The sequence below is a fragment of the Hylobates moloch genome, unplaced genomic scaffold (genome assembly GCF_009828535.3).
Source record: "Hylobates moloch isolate HMO894 unplaced genomic scaffold, HMol_V3 SCAFFOLD_9, whole genome shotgun sequence".
In the NCBI taxonomy this organism is placed as follows: Eukaryota; Metazoa; Chordata; class Mammalia; order Primates; family Hylobatidae; genus Hylobates; species Hylobates moloch.
In genome coordinates this window covers 33,653,705-33,678,162 of record NW_026652284.1, presented here as the reverse complement: position 1 = coordinate 33,678,162, position 24,458 = coordinate 33,653,705, and the positions used below count along the sequence as shown (strand labels likewise).

Sequence of the window (24,458 nt, the reverse complement as noted above, 5' to 3'; positions counted from 1 at the left end):
ATACCTATGATATCTTATTTAAGTTGTGGAGGTAACCACCAAAGATAAAACAGTTGATTTAGCGACTGGGATGGGAGAACTGGGTGCCTTCTATAGTTTTGAATTATTTTAGCCATGTACATGTATTGCCTTGAGAATAAGTTTTTTTTGTTTTTTTGTTTTGTTTTTGAGACGGAGTCTTGCTCTGTCGCCCAGGCTGGAGTGCAGTGGCTCCATCTCGGCTCACTGCAAGCTCCGCCTCCCGGGTTCATGCCATTCTCCTGCCTCAGCCTCCCGAGCAGCCGGGACTACAGGCGCCCCCCACCACGCCCAACTAATTTTTTGTATTTTTAGTAGAGACGGGGTTTCACCATGTTAGGTAGGATGGTCTCGATCTCCTGACCTCGTGATCCACCTGCCTCTGCCTCCCAAAGTGCTGGGATTACAGGCTTGAGCCACCGCGCCCGGCCAAGAATAAGTTTCAAATGGGAAAAAATTAAGGCTTATTTGAATGAGAACTTTTCCAGATAGTAATTGTTCTAATTACCCCATGTACCAAAAATAAATTTAATAACATTGTAACATTTACAAAGGAGCCAAATCACCTGCCATAAGAAAGATCACATAATGATAATCTTAAATTGAAATGGAATACTATAAGCACAATTTAAGATAGGCATTTGATTACTAGCCACTTAGGCAGTACCACTGCTTAATGGAAACAGGTGACAGATACTGGTATAGACTGGGAGAAGCTATAGAAAGAAATGAAACTAATCTTTCTAGGTCGGGCACCATGGCTTGTGCCTGTAATCCCAGCCCTTTGGGAGCCGAGGTGGGTGGATTGCTTGAGTTCAGGAGTTTGAGACCAGCCTGAGCAACATGGAGAAACCCCATCTCTACAAAAAATACAAAAATTAGCCAAGAGTGGTGGCATACGACTGTAGTCCCAGCTACTTGAGAGGTTGAGGCACAAGAATCGCTTGAACCCATGAACAAAGATCATCTGCTGCACTCCAGCCTGGGCAACAGAGCGAGACTGTCCAAAAAAAAAAAAAAAAATGCCAGGCGCGGTGGCTCACACCTGTAATCCCAGCACTTTGCGAGGCCGAGGCGGGCGGATCACGAGGTCAGGAGATCGAGACCATCCTGGCTAACACGGTGAAACCCCGTCTCTACTAAAAAATACAAAAAATTAGCCGGGCGTGGTGGCGGGCATCTGCAGTCCCAGCTACTCGGGAGGCTGAGGCAGGAGAATGGCGTGAACTTGGGGGGTGGAGCTTGCAGTGAGCCGAGATCGCGCCACTGCACTCCAGCGTGGGAGACAGAGCAAGACTCCATCACAAAAAAAAAAAAAAAAAAAAAGAGGCTGGGTGCTGTGGCTCATGCCTGTAATCCCAGCACTTTGGGAGGCCGAGGCGGGCGGATCACTTGAAGTCAGGAGTTCGAGACCAGCCTGGGCAACATGGTGAAACCCTGTCTCCACTAAAAATACAAAAATTAGCTGGGCGTGGTGGCGTTTGCCTATAGTCCCAGCTACTTGGGAGGCTGAGGCACGAGAATCACTTGAACTCGGGAGACAGAGGTTGCGGTAAGCTGAGATCGCACCACTGCACCCCAACCTGGGCAATAGGGCAAGACTAAGCCTCAAAAAAAATAAAATAACTAGTCTTTCTATAGTCCTGGTCATGTTGAAAGAAATCAGAATAACTGAGGGCTTCTAACCCTCTAATTTGATTCTGGCTTTACTGTTTTGCTTACATTTGTGTTATTCATCTATGTATCTAATTTACATTGGTCATATTACAAAGACACCTTTTCATTTTAAAGAAGCTTATGTATCTGGTTACTTTTGTATACTCAGTGCAGAATCTCATTCCTTGCTAAAGTTTTTTCTTTTTCTCTAGCAACCCTATTTTCAACAGTTTTCTCAAAAGTTCCTCATCCTTCTCTATTCAGCTGGCTCACTGCCCCCTTATAGGATCTGGAGTCTAAGGTATGGCAAACATAAGCATCCCATTTAATTTTGTTTGATGAACTGACCTAGTTAGTAAAATATTTTTGGAGATACTGAGTCTTGCCAATTTATTTTTTAAGAGACAGGGACTCACTCTGTTGCCCAGGCTGAGTGCCATGACACAATCATAGCTCACTTATAAACTTCCCCAGCCTCCTGAGTAGCTGGGACTACAGGCATGCACCACCACACCCAGCTAATTTTTTTCCAATAGTGTTGGGGTCTCGCTATGCTGCCCAGGCTGGTCTTGAATTCCTGGCCTCAGGTGATCCTCCCATCTCTGCCTCCCCATGCACTGGGCACGATCCTCCATCCCTGGCCAATTTGATTTTTTTTTTTTTTTTTGAGACAGAGTCTTGCTCTGTTGCCAAGGCTGGAGTGCAGTGGCACCATCTTGGCTTACCGCAACTTCCACCTTCTGGGTTCAAGCAATTCTCCTGTCTCAGCCTCCCAAGTAGCTGCGAGTACAGGTGCACGCCACCATGCCTGGCTAATTTTTGTATTTTTAGTAGAGACAGAGTTTCACTATGTTGATCAGGCTGGTCTCGAACTCCTGACCTCGTGATCTGCTGGCCTCAGCCTCCCAAAGTACTGGGATTACAGACATAAGCCACTGCGCCTGGCTGGCCAATTTGATTTTTAAGTATCCTATCAATTATTTAGGTCTCAGATAGTACATCACCTCTCGGGAAGCATTCCCTAACCATTTAGCAGGTCAGGTTAGTTCCTCTTGCAGCATAATCCCACACCACCCAATGCTCCCCCAATATGTACAGTTACTTGCTTGTTTAAATGTATCTCTCTATCACTAAAAATGTAAATGTAATGAAGGCAGGAAGTGTCTTTCCCAGTTTATTTATTCCTTCTGTTTAGCAAAGTACCTGACACGATTCCATAGAAATAAATTTTCTAGTTGAGATGCATATAGCCCATTTTTTGAGAAACATCACCTTTGGGAAACCTCCCCTCCAAAGCAGCAGACCCACTTAGTAAACAAGAATTATTTTAGGTCCTTGAAAAGCTGGACTTTAACCAGTGATTCTCCAATGTACCCAGGTTAGTCATCTAAGAAATTCTGAAACTCTTCCTTAAAGCACCTCCAAATTTAGAGGAGGCAAGAAAACAAATGCAAGGAAGGAAGAACTTGAGATGGAGGACTAGGGTTCAGGAAGGGAACTAGTAGGAAGTGAAATTAAAGCTGTTGCTCCTGCCTGTAATCCCAGCACTTCTGGGATTTGAGACTAGCCTGAGCAACATAGGGATACCCTGTCTCTACAAAAAATAAATTAGCCAGGTGAGGTGGCACATCTGTAGTCCCAGCTATTTGGAAGGCTGAGGCAGCAGGATCACTTGAGCCCAGGAGTTTGAGATTGCAGTGAGCTATGATGGCACCACTGGGCACTCCAGCCTGCACAGCAGAGTGAGACCATCTCTTAAAAAAAAGCCAGATACTCTATACACTGAAATCAATTAAAACCATGTTGATGTATCTAAAAACAAGCTAGATTTAACAATAAATGTTTGTAAAGACTTATGTGACCACCAAATTTTATTCCTTTGCTAAATTACAAATGTAGCATTAAAGTTAAGAACATAGACTATGGAGTCTTAAACATCTGGATTTAAATCTCAGCTCTGCCACCTAACTCCAGGACTTTAGATAAACCAACTAATCTGTACCAACTTGTTTCCTAAAAGATGATAATGGTAGTACCCAACCACAAAGGCTTTTGATGGTTAATTATTGCATGTAATGTTCAGCCTATTGCCCAGATATAAGGAAAAGAGTCACTAAATGTTAGCTATTACCAATGTGTTTTGTGCTCATCTCCATCATTGGGATGTAAGCGCTAAGGACACATGGAATTTGTCTCATTTGGAACTGTTTCCCAGGTTTTTAAAACAGGCATTTGATCAGTACTTGTTTAAAATAATGAATGACCCCTCTATTTAGTAGAGACCCTGTCTGTACTAATACAAAAATTAGCCGGGCATGGTGGCGGGCGCCTGTAATCCCAGCTACTCGGGAGGCTAAGGCAGGAGAATTGCTTGAACCTGGGAGGCAGAGGTTGCAGTGAGCCAAGATGGTGCCACTGCACTCCAGTCTGGGCAACAGAGCGAGACTCGGTCTCAAAAAAGAAAAGAAAATTAAAAATAAAATACTGATTCCATAAATCAAATATAAAAATGTCATCACTTTATAGGTAGACTTCGTACTATACCTGTTTCTATAAATAGAACAGGGATAATCCCCCCAGATTCCTACACAATTTATCTGTTTCTCAAATAATTTATGTGCACATGTACCCTAAAACCCTAAAGTATAATAAAAAAAAGAATAAAAAATAATAATAATAATAATTTATGTGGTATGACAAATGGGCCAAAGACAGGTTTACTTCTAAAGAGTGTGCAAATTTGAAGAGCCCATATGTTTTTCACCTCAGTGTATCATATACAGTTCAGAAAATCAATTAAAGACTTACTTCAGTTTTTCTATATACATTTTTAATGATTAGAAACAATCGATTATTAAGTCAGAATTGCAGTTGCTGGGGTCTGAAAAAGCCAGACAATAAAAATAAAATCCATAATGAGCTGTTATAAGTAGGATGTTTATCTTATTTACTAGAGTTTTTGAGAATTCTATTCTGATGGTATGTGACCAATGGCATGCATATACAAGACCTCAAGTCCAAGTTTGAGATAACTGTAGCCAACACCTAAAGGAAAGGTAATTATGTTTAGTTTACATGGGGCTCATACCCATGTCACTTGTCCCGTCAGCACTATGCCCTCTGCAAGTGAGACTATGACGACAATCGTCGGCAGAACAAAAGGTTGACAATTGTGAAACCACAAGGTTACAGAAGAAATGGAGGCCTTGAAAGGCTCCAAGACTTGCCTTGGGTCACAGAGCACACTGTCGGTTCATGAGATTCTCAGTGCTGCACATGGTCATAAATGTTTGAATGTACAACCATCCATTTTTTAGTCAATTATGTACAAGTAAAATAAGTTTTAATGTAACAAATTATTTAAATAATATGTGCCCTGTAAGGATTTATCCCACTTAATGGCAACTGAACTCTACCACATTACATTAACATGTAACAATAGCAAATATTTGAGTGTTTACTATGTGTCAGGCACTCTTCTAATCATCAGATACGTGTTAACTCATCTAATACAGCCACCCTAGGAGCAGATGTGATTATCATCCTCTCAGAGAGGAATGCACAGAGAGGTCACAGAAAGCAGCGTACCAGGACTCAGACCTAGGCAGTCTGGTGTCTAAGGCTATACTCTAAATTATTGAGTTAAATGATCTAATAAAATGTATATTAAGCATGTACAATAAAACTTAAATGTGTTGACTGCTAAGCTACACAAACGTTATTTAGTACCATTATCTGTATTTCCTTTCATTTCCTTATCACTAACCAGTTTTTTTAAACCACCACAAAATCAAGTTCTCTATTAGAATTTGCCTTTTAAAATATTCAGTAAGCATTATGGCCCAATTATGTAATGTCTGAAGAAATTTTGCTGGCTGGGTGCGGTGGCTCACGCCTATAATCCCAGCACTTGGGGAGGCAGAGGAGGGCAGATCACTTGAGCTCAGGAGTTCAAGACCGGCCTGGGCAACATGGCAAAACCCTGTCTCTACAAAAAATACAAAAATTAGCCAGGTATGGTGGCACATGCCTGTATTCCCAGCTATTCAGGAGGCTGAGGTGGGAGATCACTTGAGCCCAGGAGGTTGAGGCTGCAGTGAGCCCTGATCGTGCCATGGCAATCCAGCCTGGGCAGCAGAGTGAGACCCTGTTTTTTTTGTTGTTTTTTTTTTTAAATTGCGCACTCTTTTTTCACTGGGTCCATTTCATCTAGCAATGAAATCTACATTAAGGGGAAAAATTACTATTCCTGTATGATAACCCACTTAAGTTCAACAAGAAAACTTTATTATTTAAGAATTTCTTTACAAAACTGAACTATATGTTCATGCATTGTAATTCCAGGAAACTAAAGAACATAAAATTACCTTTAAAAGCTAATGTGGAGAATTTCAGGGGAAAATCAGTATTAACTTATAGTTTTATTATTGATATAAAAGAAAACTTCAAATACTGTACAGTAAGGTGTGCTGTAGAACACTATAATACACTACTACCAATTATTCATTACTCAAATGTAATATATACAGCAATCACGAAATCGGAAAATAATGGGCAACAGCCAGTGCCTTAAGGGTGACATAACATCTATACTATTTTATTGAGCAGTTAAAGCACTTGCTATTTTTCTAAATATTTACACTATTACTGCTTATGTTTACAAATTCTAAATATCATTTCCCTCCAAAAAGTAGACTTTCCAGTTCTTGGCACGAATTCTTAGTCAAATAAGCCTGAAAATACTGACAACCTTTTCAGTCTTGCATTGCTCTACCACAGGCATAAGGGCTCAGGACAAGATTTCTGCATTCTAAAGAAAAGTATGCAATACCTTAAAATTTTAAAAACTAAGTAATTGATACTCACAAGCAGGTAACATCAACTAAAACTTTTTTCTTTACTAATTTTTCCTTTTCTTTTACAAGAGAATAATCATTAATATTATACTACAAAAGCATGTAGTCTCCATAATTAAAAAATTAAATGTCAGATATACAAGTAATGGCATTTTCTCCAATAATTCACAATTTTTACAATTTCTGCTATTTTGGAACAAACATTAAAATTCCCACGATTTAAGTATCATTAAGTATGAACTGAAACACTTAGCATCTCAAAGAATTATCAAGAATGGTAGAACTTGTAATTAACTCTATAACTTACATGGGTGATATAGTTCCCCTTTGTAGTTTTATTTCTTAAATATACATTCTACTAACGAATATTTTCATGTGAACAGCTCTGGTTTGAAAAATTAATTTATACTGTGAAGAGCCTTAAGGTTGTACAATTTTGTTAAATTATATAACCTTGAATGGTAGGATACATTTACTCAACTTAGAATATGGCACTCACTATTATTATTATAAATGGTGGTTTTTAATTCACATTAAGATAGGTGGAATTTAATTCAATTTTGCAAAGGCTTTGTTTTTATAAAAATCTTAAGATGGAAACCTTGCTTTGAGAATCATAAAACTCAAAATCTGTGCTGTAGTATTTTAAGTATGAACCAATTGAAATTACTGTTGAAAAATGAAGACAAAACTGTACTGATATTCTGAAATAAACACTTTATGCTGCCACTATATTGACCAGTTGAAGTGTAATTAATGACAGAAGTAAATTTTTTACCTAAAGGTTAATTATTAGTGAGGTCTACATATTTAGAGAGTTATTCAGTAGCAGATAGTATTGTAGCTAACTACATAAAACAATACTTTTATACATTTTGCATTTAGTAGCTAACATGTGATGTCAGTACAATTCTCAAAAACCTGTCATTAGTAGTATGAGTTGCTAGCAAGTGATCTTCCCTGAGGTAAGAGACCATATGCAAAAGTCAGTGTTCATCTCCAATGAAGATACTTAAAAATAATGGCAATAAGGACCTGTGGCCAGGAATTACAGATGCATTTCAGATTGATATCTTAATTGCAAGCAGTAGGCTTGACTGTAAAAACCCAACTAAAAATCACTGGAAGACACAGAGCCAGTATCAGTCAATAGCATTTGCTAACTTTCTCAGGCCTCTACCCTAACATTTTCCAATAAAATATCTGAAACAGAGTGAAGGGGGAGAAATGGGTTTGCTCTTTAACTAGTTCCTGAGTAACCATTCTCATGGAGTTAATTATATTCTATCTTAACATATGGCAGCATCTTGTTTTCTTCAATTTACAACAATTTCTCATTACCAGTATTCTAGATATATACTATCTTCAACACTACCTGGACTTTAGGTCATCAACTTAAATTTGGTATGATTAACTATAGAATGGATTATTGAAGAAAAAATTTACAACTGTATTTCAATGTTTAGTGAAGCACTGCAAACAGAATTGCAGGAATGCATTTTAGTTATAATGTTACCTCTAGGGCTAAAAAAAAAAAAAAAATTTACCTGAGATGTCTAGCTTGCACTCCAAGATGTGGCTGTATCACAAATGGCAGTACTAGAAAAATAACCATGCTATAGTCATGTATTTGGTTATGAAAACCATATGGAAAGACAAAAGATGATATTTAAAAACTTAAAGAAACCCTATTCTAAAACTTCTTTGTGAGGATACCTGGCCTACTTCTCAAAAACCATCAATCACCCCAACCAAATTTTCAGCTGATTTGAAATAATTTCAAGAAATTTGATCACTTATCAGAATTGAGCCTTTTATTCATTTATCAAGGGAGAACCCAAACTGTTATTGTACTATTCATACCTAACTGGCTTTTAAATAGCATTGCTGTAGCTAGAGAAATTAATAAAGTTGTCAGAGATTACGTCCATCTTCTAACATTCACATACGCATTCTAATTTGCACTAAATGTAAGAATAGGGAGATAAAGTTTGTTTCTGGTATTTTATGTTAATGCTATGAGATATCTGTCAGTTATCAATGAACAAAATATTTGTTAAAGATGATTATATCATTTTACATGAAAGCAGTGCATTTTTTGATTAAACTTCCTGTATTTAAATCCCCCCCCAAAAAGTTACAGTGGCTGAAAAAGCCAAAAATAATTATAGTGGTTAGTGAAGTGATATTTGTAATTTGTCGTTTAATACACAGAAGCCACCTTTACTAAGTAGTAAATAGTATTTGGTAGCTACAGCTCTTATTTTATGCAAAAATAGTGTACAATATAAAAATTTAAAAATTTCCTGCTGTTTTGATAGGGAGAAAGAAAATTTAGGATGAAGATAAAATATAAAGACAAACGTGATAATGTGATAAAAACTAACCCAAATATATATTTTGCTCAGATACACCTGTAAAATGTCTAGATTCTCCAATCTTTCCTTATTTAAAATAGAGTAGTTTGTTTAAGAAGTGGATTCAGTTAGAGATACTTTCACAGAAAGATGACCAAAATCTGCCTTATCTGGAAACACAAGTTAAAGTACTGTCTATATCCCTTATGAATCAACAGGCAGAGATTTTTAAACATCTGATAAAATACTTTCTGACATACATTTTCTTAGAATTACAAACACAGTTCTGCATCTGTTACATGTGCAAACAGAGACAGCCAGGCTTTGAATGCTCTAGGTAAGAGATTGTATTAACATACATTTTGTCTTTCAGCCATTCAAATTCAACTTAATTTCAGTGAACAGATGAAGAATATGGGTTGAAATGTACATTTCAGAATACAGATTTGCAGAATAAAATAAAATAGTGCAATACCAATCTCAGGATAAACACTCTTCTGTTGTTTTTAAGGAATAAGCATGAAAGCTGCTTCTCAAGGAAACTGGCACTAAAGACTTGATGAATACACTAAGCAAATACCCAGCTGATCAGGGTGTGATGCAGTAAAATTTGCATCTAAACCCAAGTGAAGCCAACAAATAAACTCTTATGGATTCTAAGAAAAAAAAAAGAAAACATTTTGGCTCAAAGGGGCATAAATACACTTAGCATATACAGGCTTAAATACCACTGATCAAAATTGTAGAACAATTAACTCATTCATAAAGATAAACTCTTATTTATAAATTCTCTACTGCTACCATTATTTCTTTTTCTACCACACTTTGCAATCAACTTTTCTGCAAGATTAAAAAAAAAAAAATCAGGTGGCTCTTGACCAAGCCAGGAATCAAAAATAATGGTAACATATTAATAGAGCACACACAATTGGCTGTGCTGGCTCAGACAGCAACACAACTGAATCACATTGACCTCATCAATCTAGAAGAGATTTTTCCCCAGCCTTGCGCAAATCAGCAAAATGTTATATCATTACATTCTATTCTCAAGATATTTTCGCCAAGAAATCTCTATGAATGTGTTTATGTTCATGGAAACATTTGCATCCCACTGTCTAATAAATAATTGTATGAATTTTAAGATATAATTTAGTTCAGATAAAATTCAAGTTTACATAAACCTTTTGACACTAGTATGTGAGATGGTTACCTTGATGACATCGACATTAGCAAAATCTCATTTCCCCTCCATTTCTAGCCTTTTCAGAAATCAAACGTATTTAAGTAAGAGAATTTTCATGTTGGAAACATAAAGACTTTCATGGAATTAAAATTACAAAGAACTTCCAATGAATCACATATATGGAAGAAAGTCATCTCAGCAGATCTAATAGCTAATTTATAGAAATTCAGAGCCAGCCTGGGCAGCAGTATATTAAAAGCTATGGCCAATCACACACTTGCTATCATGCACTGAATAACAAGATATAATCTTTGAATTATATACGTACAAGATTTTTAATGACTAATCAAGTTACGTGGCCCAGCCAACAAATATTACATATTCACAATAAACATTCTGCCTTTATTAGCCTCTAATTAAATCAAGAGTGATCCATTGGCTCAGTTGTGTTAGTCATCTCAGCATCTTGACTATCCATCTCTTCAAGCTCCTCTACAGAATTTCCCCTTTGTGCTTTTGACCTTGTGGCAAAGGCTGCTCCCAGTGCATCTGCTACACAGCCATCAGTTGTTTCTGTATTCAAATTTTCAGTACCACCAGTTAAAGGAAAAGATTCAGGCAAGCCAGTCTGAAGACTCCCAGACTTTGCAGAAGAACTCACAACTTCTGTTTTCCTTTGAGGAAGATCAGATGGTGACTGCTCTGTACTTTGATCCCGAAGGTGCCTGTCCATTGAAGCCTGAATAGAAGAAACCATTTCCTGCAATTTTTTTCGCTGGGCCTCAACCAAATCAGGATCAAGCTGCCTACCGTCTCTCATTGTTACTACTCCAGGAGCTATTCGAATAAGCTCACTATTACTAGAAGAAGCTGTGAATACAGAAGGCTCTGTTTTAGTGGAACTATTACTAAAGTCTGTCCCTGTATTATGCTTTCTTACAACTGAAGTTTCCCTAGCTCTTGGATCAAGGTGTGGGTTACCAGATGCAGTTCCTAAAGAATGCCCTTTTCCCTGAAAGGCAGTTACGTTATGAAGTTGCTCAGATTTCTTTTTCACTACTCCACCACTACCTAGTTTTAATAGCCCATGTGAGGGACTTGATTCCCTACTTCTTGTAGTAGCCTCTGCTCGAACCTGACTTACAGCCTCTTTAACTAAATCTTCAACATCAGGACCAATGGGGAAATGTCCTGCAGCATCCACACACAATTCCAGTCTATCTTCAGAAGCATTATAGACAAAGGTTTTGCCGGGCAGATGTGGAAAAGTACAATGCTTGCCATCAGCCATACCTAAAAAAGGGAAAAGATATTTAACATATTAAAATCTTAAGGTATTAACAAAAGTGTAGTCAAGACAATTATAGTTAAAATAGTGAATTTTAAATAACAATTTACAGATAACAGCTTTCAAAACAAAATTCATTCAGATTTATTGTATTACAAAAAAGAACCATCACCATAGACCCTAAAGTAGTTCTCCCCAGAGATCTTTTTTAAAAATTTTTTTTTGCTATCTTAACTAATAGCAAAGTTAAGAATGGGGCTTGAGGTCGCGTAGTGGCTTACACTTGTAAACCCAAGCACTTTGGGAGGCTAAGGCAGGTGGATCACCTGAGGTCAGGAGCTCGAGACCAGCCTGGCCAACATGGTGAAACCCCATCTCTACTGAGAATACAAAAAAGTAGCTGGGCGTGGCAGCAGGCGCCTGTAATCCCACCTATTTGGGAGGCTGAGGCAGGAGAATCGCTTGAACCCGGGAGGCAGAGGTTGCAGTGAGCTGAGATTGCGGCACTGCACTCCAGCCTGGACAACAAGAGTGAAATTCCATCTCAAAGAAAAAAAAAAAGAATGGAGCTTGAAGCCAGGTGCAGTGGCTCATGCATATAATCCCAGCACTTTCGGAGGCAGACAGGTGGATCACCTGAGGTCAGGAGTTCAAGACCAGCCTGGCCAAAATGGTGAAACTCAGTCTCTACTACTAATACAAAAAAAAAAAAAAAAATAGCCGGGCGTGGTGGCATGCGCCTATAGTCCCAGCTACTCAGGAGGCTGAGGCAGGAGAATCGCTTGAACTCGGGAGGCAGAGGTTGCAGTGAGCTGAGATCACATCACTGCACTCCAGCCTGGGCGACAGAGTGAGACTCAGTCTCAAAAAAAAAGAAAAAAGAATGGCAATTGAAACAAACAGCTGAGCTATAAGGAAAACACAATGTAAACAAATAAAAGAATATACCTTTATTACAATTCAAATTATAAACTTTGCCAAAACATCTATCAAGGCAAAGTGAGGTACACCTAACTCGTTGCACAGTATGTTGAACTAAAAATCAAGTCATTCTATTGAATTGTAAAATATCAGAAAGGTGTTTTCACAGTGTGCCGTAGGTATGTATCTTTCACGAATATAAAAAATATGAGCTTTCAAAATAAGATATTCCATAGTTAAAGCAGTAGCTATGGGGCACATTTAGAAAAACTAAATAATGCACCATGACTTCAGTGTGAACTAACGCTTATAAAAAATTTAAAATACCTTATTCAATTAAATTCCTTTGAAATAATTCTTATTCATTTCTGGTAGGCCAGAACCACCCAGGTAGGCCAGGGGTTATGGATGCTCCTCACAAGGCTCACTGCTATTTATTTCTCCTGGTCCACTAATGCAGCAGCAGAGGATAAAAACTTTAAAGTAAACTTCTCTTATTTTCTAGACAAGGAGTTGGTCTCACTACAGGGTATTCAAAAATTTTACACTTGTTTCAGCCTGTGTATTTAAAAAAAAAATTGTGTGTTTTAAACAATCCACTACCTTTACACTTTAAATTTGTCACTCTAAGTATACTCCACATATGTGACAGTAAGCGTTTTCCAATTTACAAAATTATATACTATTTTCAAAAAAAAGATAAAGAACTTTTTATAATATATGGTACATAGTAATATGTTTATGGCAAAATATAAAGGCAAAAGCAAACTAGTTAGAATCAAATGAAAGGATAGGTGCTACAGAAATTCAGAGAGGTGGGATAATGAATAAACTCGGGAATGCTTTGTGGGCATTTAGGCATTCTCTAGTTTTGTAGGATATTAAGAATAGTTCTTCATTCCCTGAAAAAGAGCTTCAATGGTTCTAATGTACCTCTCTGAAATAACTCAATTGCAAATGTATAAATAACATACATTAATTTCAAATAAACATTAATTTCAATGGTAGGTAAAGTATCAATTAATAAAAATCCAAGTAGAATTTCCTCTTGACACATTTTCAGCAGAGATAAAAGACAAAAACAGATATACCAAAGTTGAAGTCAGAGATGTGGTCTAAATACTACTTTTCTGCGCACATCTGGAATGAGTTTATTGGCTACCAATCCCTGTCCTCAGAAATCTATAGACTATAGCTCAGGAAACAAAAGTAGCAAAGAAGAGAATTTTATAAGGCCAAAACTGCCTCAAGGCAAAGCTTTTAAACATCCATCTGAATAGATAACATCTATTGAGCCTCACTATGTGCCAGGAACTAAAATAGACTCTGAGGATTTAAAAATAAAATACCATAATTCTTAGAAGATAGTTACAAACAGATTATTATAATACAATCGGGTAAGTATAATGATGGGTATATTACTCATTTCACTCAATTATTTAAGGATTAAATGAGAAAACATTTAAGCACATTAAAAATATTAAAACATTGAAGCACATACCACAGTGCCTAATATCAATCAGGTAGTCAATATGTTTTAATTCTTCTATTAGAAAAAAAAGGGGCCGGGCGCGGTGGCTCACGCCTGTAATCCCAGCACTTTGGGAGGCCAAGGCGGGTGGATCACGAGGTCAGGAGATCGAGACCATCCTGGCTAACATGGTGAAACCCCGTCTCTACTAAAAATACAAAAAATATTAGCCGGGCGTGGTGGCAGGCGCCTGTAGTCCCAGCTACTCGGAAGGCTGAGGCAGGAGAATAGCGTGAATCTGGGAGGCGGAGCTTGCAGTGAGCTGAGATCGTGACACTGCACTCCAGGCTGGGTGACAGAGCGAGACTCCATCTCAAAAAAAAAAAAAAAAAAAAAGAAAAAAAAGGTTTTGTGGCCGGGCGTGGTGGCTCACGACTGTAATCCTAGCACTTTAGGAGGCCAAGGCGGGCAGATCACTTGAGGTCAGGAGTTCAAGACTGGCCTGGCCAACATGGTGAAACCCAGTTTCTACTAAAAATACAAAAATTAGCTGGCATGGTGGTGTGTGAGCCTGTAGTCCCAGCTACTGGGGAGGCTGAGGCCGGAGAATTGCTTGAACCCAGGAGGCGGAGGTTGCAGTGAGCCGAGATGGCGCCACTATACTCCAACCTGGGTGACAAAGCAAGACTCCATCTCAAAAAAAAAAAAAAAAAAAAGGTTTTGCAGGTGTTTCCAGATTGCCACTGAGATGCTTTTCCTTGGCTATCCCTAGAAAGAATCATAGTTCCACACATGTTCATCACAGTATTACTTACAATGAAATAATGGAAAAAATCTAAATTTTCGATAAGAAATAATTATTTCCTATCTACCTGTTGGAAGTATATGCAGCTATTAAAATTTAGATAAACAGGCCCGGCGCAGTGGCTCACACCTGTAATCCCAGCCTTTGGGAGGCCGAGGCGGGCAGATCATGAGGTCAGGAGTTTGAGATCAGCCTGGCCAACATGGTGAAACCCCATCTCTACTAAAAATACAAAAATTAGCCAGGCATGGTGGTGCGCACCTGTAGTCCCAGCTACTCAGGAGGCTGAGGCAGGGAGAATTGCTTGAACCCAGGAGGTGGAGGTTATGCTCAGCCAAGATCGCACCACTGCACTCCAGCCTGGGCAACAGAGCAAGACTCCATCTCAAAAAAAAAAAATTTTAGATAAACAATGCTTGAACCCAAGAGGCGCAGGCTGCAGTGAGCCCAGATCATGCCACTGCACTCTAGACTGGGCAACAGAGTGAGACTCCGTCTCAAAAAAAAATATTTAGATAGAAAACTGTGATGCCTGATATAACATTAAAATGTGCGTGATGCTGCAATAGCAGGAAACAAATCTAAGTACTATGATTACAATCTTGCCTAAAACATGTATGTATAAGACAAATATTTTTAAATGATAGGTGATGTTTCCCATTTCTATAGTTTCTGCACATTTATACTGTTATTAAAAAACTCCAGGCAGGCATGGTGGCTCAGCACATTGGGAGGCTGAGGCGGGAGGATCACTTGGAGTTTGTTTCCAACAAACAAAGGCTAGGAGTTTGATACCAGCTGGGCAACATGGTAAGACCCTGGTCTCTACAAAAAAACAAAAGGTTAGCTGAGGGTGATGGCATACACCTACAGTCTCAGCTTTTTGGGAGGCTGAGGCAGGAGGATCACTGAGCTCTGGAGTTTGAGGCTGCAGTAAGCTATTACTGAGCCACTGAACTCCAACATGGGTGATAGCAAGAAACTGTCTTAAAACAAAACAAAACAAAAAACAAATGCCCCAATTTAAAATGTATATTTAAAAATCAATGGATAGGCTGGGCACAGTGACTCACACCTGTAATCCCAGCACTTTGGGAGGCCTGGGCAACAGAGCAAGACTCTGTCTCAAAAAAAAAAAAAAAAATTATATACTTTAAATACAATCCAAATACTGTTGTGATACTTTTAAGCATAATTGTTTATGGTTTTTTTTGGCAGGTATAGAGAATGTTCAGATTTTATATAGTCCTTTGAATTTTAAGAAGCAAGGCACATTAAAATTTCTCTATCACGTATCAACAATTCCACTACTTAGGGCCGGGCACAGTGGCTCACACCTGTAATCCCAGCACTTTGGGAGGCTGAGGCGGGCGGATCACAAGGTCAGGAGATTGAGACCATCCTGGCTAGCACAGTGAAACCCCGTCTCTACCAAAAATACAAAAAAAAAAATTAGCCAGGCGTGGTGGTGGGTGCCTGTAGTCCCAGCTACTCGGGAGGCTGAGGCAGGAGAATGGCGTGAACCCAGGACGCGGAACTTGCAGTGAGCCAAGATCGTGCCACTGCACTCCAGCCAGGGCAACAGAGCGAGACTCCGTCTCAAAACAAAACAAAACAAAAATTTAATTACTTACATATGCTAATGACATGTATACTAGTATTTATAGTTACATTATTCTTTACATTAAAAACCCAGAAACTACCCAAAAGCTCATGAGCAGAACAATGAATTGTGTTAAAAACAATACAACAGAATACTATGTGGCAGTGAAAATGAGTAACCTTATAGTTGAACTCATCAACACAGATGTACCTGAAAAAGTGTTGCTAAACTAAACAAGTCAGCCAGGTATAGGGCTCATGCCTGTAATCCCAGCACCTGGGGAGGCAGAGGCAAATTGACTACTTGAGCCTAAGAGTTCCAGCCTGGGCAACCTAAGGAGACCTCACCTCTACAAAAAATTTAAAAAATTAGCTGGGTGTAGTGGCATATGCCTGTAGTCCCAGCAACTTGGAAGGCTGAGGCAGAAGAATCACTTGAACCTGGGAGGTTGAGGCTGCAGGGAGTTGTGATCATACCACTGCGTTCCAGCCTGAGAGTAAAACCCCATCTCAAAAAAATAAAAAATAAAAAAGCTGGGCAGCTGGGCAGCTGGGCGCGGTGGCTCACGCCTATAATCCCAGCACTTTGGGAGGCCAAGGCAGGTGGATCACGAGGTCAGCAGATCAAGACCATTCTGGCTAACACAGTGAAACCTCGTCTCTACTAAAAACACAAAAAATTAGCCGGGCATGGTGGCGGGCACCTGGAGTCCCAGCTACTCAGGAGGCTGAGGCAGGAGAATGGTGTGAACCCAGGAGGCAGAGCTTGCAGTGAGCTGAGATCACGCCACTGCACTCCAGCCTGGGCGACAGAGCGAGACTCCTGTCTCAAAAAAAAAAGAAAGAAAGAAATCATAGAAGAAGGTATACAGCATAATTCCATTTTTATAAAGTTCAAACACAAGCAAAGCTGAGTATTATATAGTTAAAACTAAATTCGCCACTCATTTCTTCATTTCTCTGTACAAAAACCTGCAAGAAAACTTTCTCTCTCTCTCTCTCTCTCTCTATATATATATATACACATATATTTTGTGGGGGACAGGGTCTCACTCTGTCAACCAGGCTGGAGTACAGTTGTGTGATCATAGCTCACTGCAGCCTCGGCCTCCTGGGCTCAAGCGATCCTCCCACTTCAGCCTCACCAGTAGCTGAGACTACAGGCACATGCCACCACACCTGGCCAATTTTTCTATTTTTAGTAGAGACAGGGTTTCATCATGTTGCCCAGGCTCGTCTCAAACCCCTGGGCTCAAGCGATCTGTCTGCCTTGGCCTCCCACAATGCTGGGATTACAGGCATGAGACACCACACCTGGCCGAAAACTTACTATATTTTAAGCCAATTAATTTTATTCTTTTTTTTTTTTTGGTGTTGTTGTTGGGGTTGGGGGGAGTGGAGTCTGCTCTCAGCTCTGTTGCCCAGGCTGGAGCGCAGTGGTGCGATCTCAGCTCACTGCAGCCTCCTCCTCCCAGGTTCAAGCAATTCTCATGCCTCAGCCTCCTGAGTAGCTAGGATTCCAGGTGCCTGCCACCATACACAACTAATTTTTGCATTTTTTGTAGAGACAGGGTTTCACCATGTTAAATGATCTGCCCACCTAGGCATCCCAAAGTGCTGGGATTATAGGCATGGGCCACCATACCTGGCCTAAGCCAATTAATTTTAGAATACCTTTCCAAAAATGAAGAACAGAAATAGTAATAGTATAGTTTAGTTTAATGGGCAATACTGTTTTTCAAATGTAAATGGAACCATCTATATGTTAAGGTGGATTTGAATAAAGTAAGAGAGTTATGTATGCTCCTTTCCTGTTTTTGGAAGACGGAGGTAAATGGCTAGGGTTGAGAGAGGCTTGATATGTTTTGATTCTTTGACCACAGGATGATGATGAGGATGAGGATGATGATGATGATGATAATAAATGGGAGGTACATGATGAGAACATATGGACACAAAGAGAGGAACAACAACACACACTTGGGCCGTTCGGAGGGTAGAGGGTGGGAGGAGGGAGGATCAGGTGGGTGCTAGGCTAAATATCTGGGTGACGAAATAATCTGTACAACAAATCCCCATGACACAAGTTTACCTAGGTAACAAACCTGCACTTGTACCCCTGAACTTAATAGTAATAATTTGCCACATGAATCTGTTATAAAAATACAGGGAAAAATTTACCAAAAATATCAGAAAAAATTCTATTTTGGAAGGTACTTTTCTGAGGATGATCCATTTCAAATGGCTGTGTTATAGTCAGAGTTTTAATTTTGCGAACAACAGCTGGAATTCTAATAACAACAACAAACATTTGCTAAGTATTTAAATACCAGATCATTTGCTAACTGCTATACATCCACTATCTCCTTTGATCCTCACAATCACCCTGACATTATCATACCCACTTTACAAATAAACTGACACTCAGAAGTCAGAGTGTAATACATCCAGAATTTGATCTCAAATGTTCTGACTCTGATACAGAAAGGAGGCAGGGAAATACTAGGCAGAAAAGGGCAGGGTCCCTGGTGGAGGCCCACCCTCAAGCCTGGACCTGCTGCCCAAAGTGAGAACATGTATTCCTGTTTTTCTGCTCAAATATTGCTTTTTGGCCTGCCCTGCCCCCCATCCTGTACCCATAAAAACCCCAGGCAGACCAGCAGACTGGCAAAGTGGCAGAGAACGAGAGAAGAGAAGAAACAGCTGGATGTCAGAGAAAAGTAGCTTGACTTCAGAGGGATGGCTTGACGGGGGTACTTCAGGGAAGAGTTTGGCCAGGGACAGCTGAACTCCAGGGGAAGACCACCTTTCCAGTCCATCCCCTTTCTAGCTCCCCACCCCACTGAGAGCCACCTCCACCACTCAGAAAACTCCTCCACATTCACCACCCTTCAATTCGTTCGTGCAACCTGATTCTTCCTGGATGCCAGACCAGAACTTGGGTACCAAGAGGGTGGGTGCAAAAGGCTGTCACCCTGACCCTCCACTGAGCTGTTAAACACTAAGCTATTTGTGGAGGGGAAAGCTAAAAGGGCACACTGTTAACACATGCCCTCTGGGGCCCTGGGGGTCACAGGTACCCCCCTAGATGCTGCTGCAGGGCCGCACAGAGTTCTACTCCTGCTGGTGCCCAGAAGCACTCATCCCAGCCTCTGTATCTGCTGACCTGTGTGCTGCCTGTCCCATGAAGGGTTGAGAGCTGCGGGCTGAGTAAGCAAGCCAACCCCTTCATAAGCCCCTCGAAGGGGTCACGGGAACTATCCCATTTCAACTCCAGAGCTCTAAACTACCTCTTAATGATAATCACTACATGTAACATTCTAAGAAATATGACAACTCTATTGAGATATAGTTCACATACAATTCACCCATTTTAAGTGTATAACCGAATGGTTTGGGATACACACACACACACATACACACATATATATATATAGTTTTTTTTAGAGACAGAGTTTCCCTCTATCACCCAGGCTGCAGTGTGGTTGTGCAATCATAGCTCACTGCGATCTGGGCTCAAGAGATCCTTCCACCTCAGGCTCCCAGTGCTGGGATTACAGGCATGAGCTACTGTGCATAGCCAGTTTTTAGCGTATTCACAAAGTTGTGGAACTTTTAGAACAGTTTCATCACCGCAAAAAGAAACCCTGAACCTTAGCAGTCATTCCCTCTACCTCATTCCCAGCCCTAGGGAAGCCACTGATTCACTCTCTGTTTCTCTAAGTGTTCCTATTCTGGATATTTCACTATATGCTCTTTTGTGACTGGCTTCTTTCATATGGCATAATGTTTTCAAGGTTCATCCATGATGTAACAAGTACCAATACTTTACTACTTTATATTGCCAAATAATATTCCACTGTATAGCTATACCACATTTTATTTATCCAATCATCAGTTGATGGACATTTTAGTAACTTCCATTTCAGGCTATGATGAATAATGCACCTATGAACATTTGTGTACAGATTTTGTGTGGACATATGTTTCCATTTATCTTGGGTACACACCTGGGAGTAGAACTGCTGGATCATATAGTAACTCTATGTTTAATCTTTTGAGGAACTGCCAAAGTTCCCAAGTGGCTGCATCATTTTTACATTCCTACCAGCAGGGTATGAGGGTTTCAATTTCTCTACATTCTCGCCTGCAATTATTACTATGTGACTTTTGGACCACAGCCAGGCTAGTGAGTATGAAGTATTATACCATCCCATTTTTCTTTTGATTTGCATTCCCCTGATGACTAATGATGTTGAGCATCTTTTCACATGTGATTGGCCATTTATATATTTTCTCTAGAGAGAAATCTATTCATATCTTTTGCCCATTTTTAACTGTTATTTGTCTTTTTTGTTTAGTTGTAAGAGTTCTTTATATTCTGGATACAAATCCATTCTCAGATACATGTTTGCAAAAATTTTCTCCCATTCTGTGGGTTGTGTATTTACTTTCTTGATAGTATAATTTGTAGCACAGAAGTTTGCTTTTTATTTACTTTTTTCTCTTGTTATTTATGCTTTTATTTTCGTATCTAAGATTATGCCTAATCCAAGGTCAATACATTTTATGCTTATGTTTTCTTCTAAGAGTTTTCTAGTTTTAGCAAGTAAACTTAGGTCTTTGATCTACTTTGAATTAATTTTGTATATGGTGTGAGGCAGAGGTCAAACCTGAGGTAGACATCAAACTTCAATATTTTGCATGCTAATATCTAATTGTCTGAGGACCACTTGTTGAAAAGACTATTCTTTCCCCACTGAATTGTCTCAGCAACACAGCTAACATTTAAAAAATAATTCCAAACTAGAAACAAAACTATTTTGAAAATAGTAAAGATAGCCATTCCCATGCCACCCCCTTATCCTTCAACCCCCTCCCACACACAAAACACAACTGAAGGAAGTTATTTGCAGTTGCATGGAAGACAGTGCATATCGATCCAGATTACTGGAATCCCCATAATCAATCCTAATTAAATATTAACTTCTAAAAACCACTAATTAGTATCAATATATTTCAGAAAGTAGAATTTAAAAAAGAATTTTAAAAAGGAAGAAAATAAAACCAAGTAGAATGAAATGAAAGATAAAAAGTTTAAAAGGGTTGTAAAAAGGCCAGGCATGGTGGCTCACACCTGTCATCTCAGCACTTTGGGAGGCCGAGGTGGGCAGATCACCTGAGGTCAGGAGTTCTAGACCAGCCTGGCCAACATGGCGAAACCCTATGTCTACTAAAAATACAAAAATTAGCCAGGCATGGTGGCACGTGCCTTTAATCCCAGCTACTTGGGAGGCTGAGGCAGGAGAATCACTCGAACTCAGGAGGTGGAGGTTAAAGTGAGCTGAGATCACGGCACTGCACTCCAGCCTAGGCAACAGAGTAAGACTTTGTCTCAGAAAGAAAAAAAAAAAAGGATGTTAAAAAAAAGAGAAGGGAAGGGATGCTTAGAGAGAAATTTATAGCTTTAAATGCCTACATTAAAAAAAAATTTGTAGGCTGGGCATGGTGCCTCACGCCTGTAATCTCAGCACTTTGGAAGGCCAAGGTGGGTAGATCTCTTAAGGCCAGGAATTCAAGACTGGCCCGGCTAACATGGCGAAACCCCATCTCTACTAAAAATACAAAAATTAGTTGGGCATAGTGGCGCACACCTGTAATCCCAGCTACTCGGGAGGCTGAGGCATGAGAATTACTTGAATCCGGGAGGCAGAGGTTGCAGTAAGCCAAGATTGCACCACTGCACTCCAGCCCGGGCAAGAGATTGAGACTCTGTCTCAAAAAATAAAATAAAGAAATAAGAAGAGCAAATTAAACCTAAAGCAAGCATAAGGAAGGAAAAAATAAACATAAAAGCAGAAATCAATGAAACTGAAATCAGAAAAATAACAAACAAAAAAAAACCCTATGAATCCAAACGTTTCTTTGAAAAGATCAACAGCCAGACTGGACAGCCAAAAAAAAAAAAAAAAAAGAGGCACAAGTTGCCAAGATCAGAAATGAAAGAACTACAGATTCCACAGACGTTAAAAGGACAACAATAGGGGAATACTAGAAACAACTTAATGTCAATACAGTTGATAACCTGGATGAAATGGGCAGATTTCTTAAAAGACAAATCTAACAAAGCTTACTCAAGAAGAAATAGATAATTTTAAGAGTACTCTATTAAAGAAATTAAATTTGTAGTTAAAAAACTGCCCAGCAAAGAAAACTCTAAGCAAAGATGGCTTCACTGGTGAATTCTACCAGTTAAAATAAAACTATTATAAAATCTACCAAAAAAAGCAGAAGAGGAGGCAATGCTTCTCAATGCTATTTTATGAAGCCAACATTACCCTGATTAAACAATCATTACAAGAAAACTACAGATAATTATCCTTCCTGAACACAATCACAGAAACACTCAACAAAATATTAGCAAATTAAATCCAGCAAGTAAAGTTGGTTCAACATTCAAAAAAATCAATGTAATTCACACTATCAACAAACCAAAAGAGAAAAACCATATGATCATCTTGATACATGTAGGAAAAGAGCATCTCACAAAATTCAACATCCACTCATAAATATAATCTCTCAACAAACCCAGGAATAGAAAGAAATATCCTCAATCAATCCTCAATCTTACGAAAGGTATCTCTGAAAAACCTGCACGCTGAATGCTTCCAAGATAATGGAAAAAGGAAATAATGTCTACTCTCACCTTTCCGACTCAACACTGAACTGAAAGGTCCTAGCCATTGCTAATAAAATTGTCTTTTATTTCCAAAAGACATGATGATCTACATAGACAAGGATCTGCTAAAAGTTGCTAAAATATGTGAGTTTAGCAAGGTCACACATGGGGTACAAGGGCAATGTTAAAAAAAAAAAAAAATTTTAGGCCAGGTGCAGTAGTTCACACCTGTAATCCTAGCACTTTGGGAGGCCGAGGCGGGCGGATTACTTCGAGCTCAGGAGTTTGAAACCAGCCTGGGCAATATAGTGAAACCCCGTCTCTACAAAAAATACAAAAATTAGCCGGGTGTGGTGGCCCACACCTGTGGTCCCAGCTACTTGGGAGGCTGAGGCTGGAGAATTGCTTGAGCCTAGTTGGTGGTGGGACACGGGTGGTAAGGGTTGCAGTGAGCTAAGATTGCGCCACTGCACTCCAGCCTGGGTGATGGAGTGAGACCCTGTATCCAAGAAAAAAAAGAGGCCAGGCATGGTGGCTCATGCCTGTAATCCCAGCACTTTGGGAGACTGAGGCAGGCAGATCATGAGTCAGGAGTTCGAGACCAGCTTGGCCAACATAGTGAAACCCCGTCTCTACTAAAAATAAAAAAATTAGCCAGGCATTGTTGCATGCACCTGTAGTCTCAGCTACTTGGGAAGCTGAGGCAGGAGAATCGCTTGAACTCAGGAGACAGAGGTTGTGGTGAGCTGAGATCGCACCACTGCACTGGCGCGATGGGCAACAGAGCAAGACTCCGTCTCAAAAAACAAAACAAAAGAAAAAGAAAGCCAATTTTATTTCTTTTTTTTTTATTATTATACTTTAGGTTTTAGGGTACATGTGCACAATGTGCAGGTTTGTTACATATGTATCCATGTGCCATGTTGTTTTGCTGCACCCATTAACTTGTCATTTAGCATTAGGTATATCTCCTAATGCTGTCCCTCCCCCCTCCCCCCACCCCACAACAGTCCCCCAAGTGTGATGTTCCCCTTCCTGTGTCCATGAGTTCTCATTGTTCAATTCCCACCCATGAGTGAGAACATGCGGTGTTTGGTTTTTTGTCCTTGCGATAGTTTACTGAGAATGATGTTTTCCAGTTTCATCCATGTCCCTACAAAGGACATGAACTCATCATTTTTTATGGCTGCATAGTATTCCATGGTGTATATGTGCCACATTTTCTTAATCCAGTCTATCGTTGTTGGACATTTGGGTTGGTTCCAACTCTTTGCTATTGTGAATAGTGCCGCAATAAACATACGTGTGCATGTGTCTTTATAGCAGCATGATTTATAGTCCTTTGGGTATATTCTATGTACTAGAAATGAACAATAGGAAATTGGAAATTTGTAGAAGCATCTTTTTTTTTTTTTTTTTTTTTTTTTTTTTTGCATCTTTTTTTTTTTTTTTTTTTTTTTTTTGAGATGGAGTCTTGCTCTATCTCCCAGGCCAGACTGCAGTGGCGCTATCTTGGCTCACTGCAAGCTCCGCCTCCTGGGTTCACGCCATTCTCCTGCCTCAGCCTCCCGAGTAGCTGAGACTACAGGCGCCCGCTACCGCGCCCGGCTAATTTTTTTGTA

At 39.6% G+C, this 24,458-nt stretch overlaps 1 protein-coding gene across 1 annotated transcript in view; it reads right to left on the bottom strand.

Annotated features, from left to right (window-relative positions):
• Positions 1 to 4,482: 4,482 nt before the first annotated feature.
• The window catches only part of VCPIP1 (valosin containing protein interacting protein 1), a 42,303-nt gene continuing 22,327 nt past the window's right edge, over positions 4,483 to 24,458 (bottom strand). Inside the window, exon 3 of the mRNA XM_032759643.2 lies at positions 4,483 to 11,363. Coding sequence (XP_032615534.1) covers positions 10,492 to 11,363 — 872 coding nt within the window. The 3' untranslated portion in view covers positions 4,483 to 10,491. The remainder of the gene's footprint in view (positions 11,364 to 24,458) is intronic.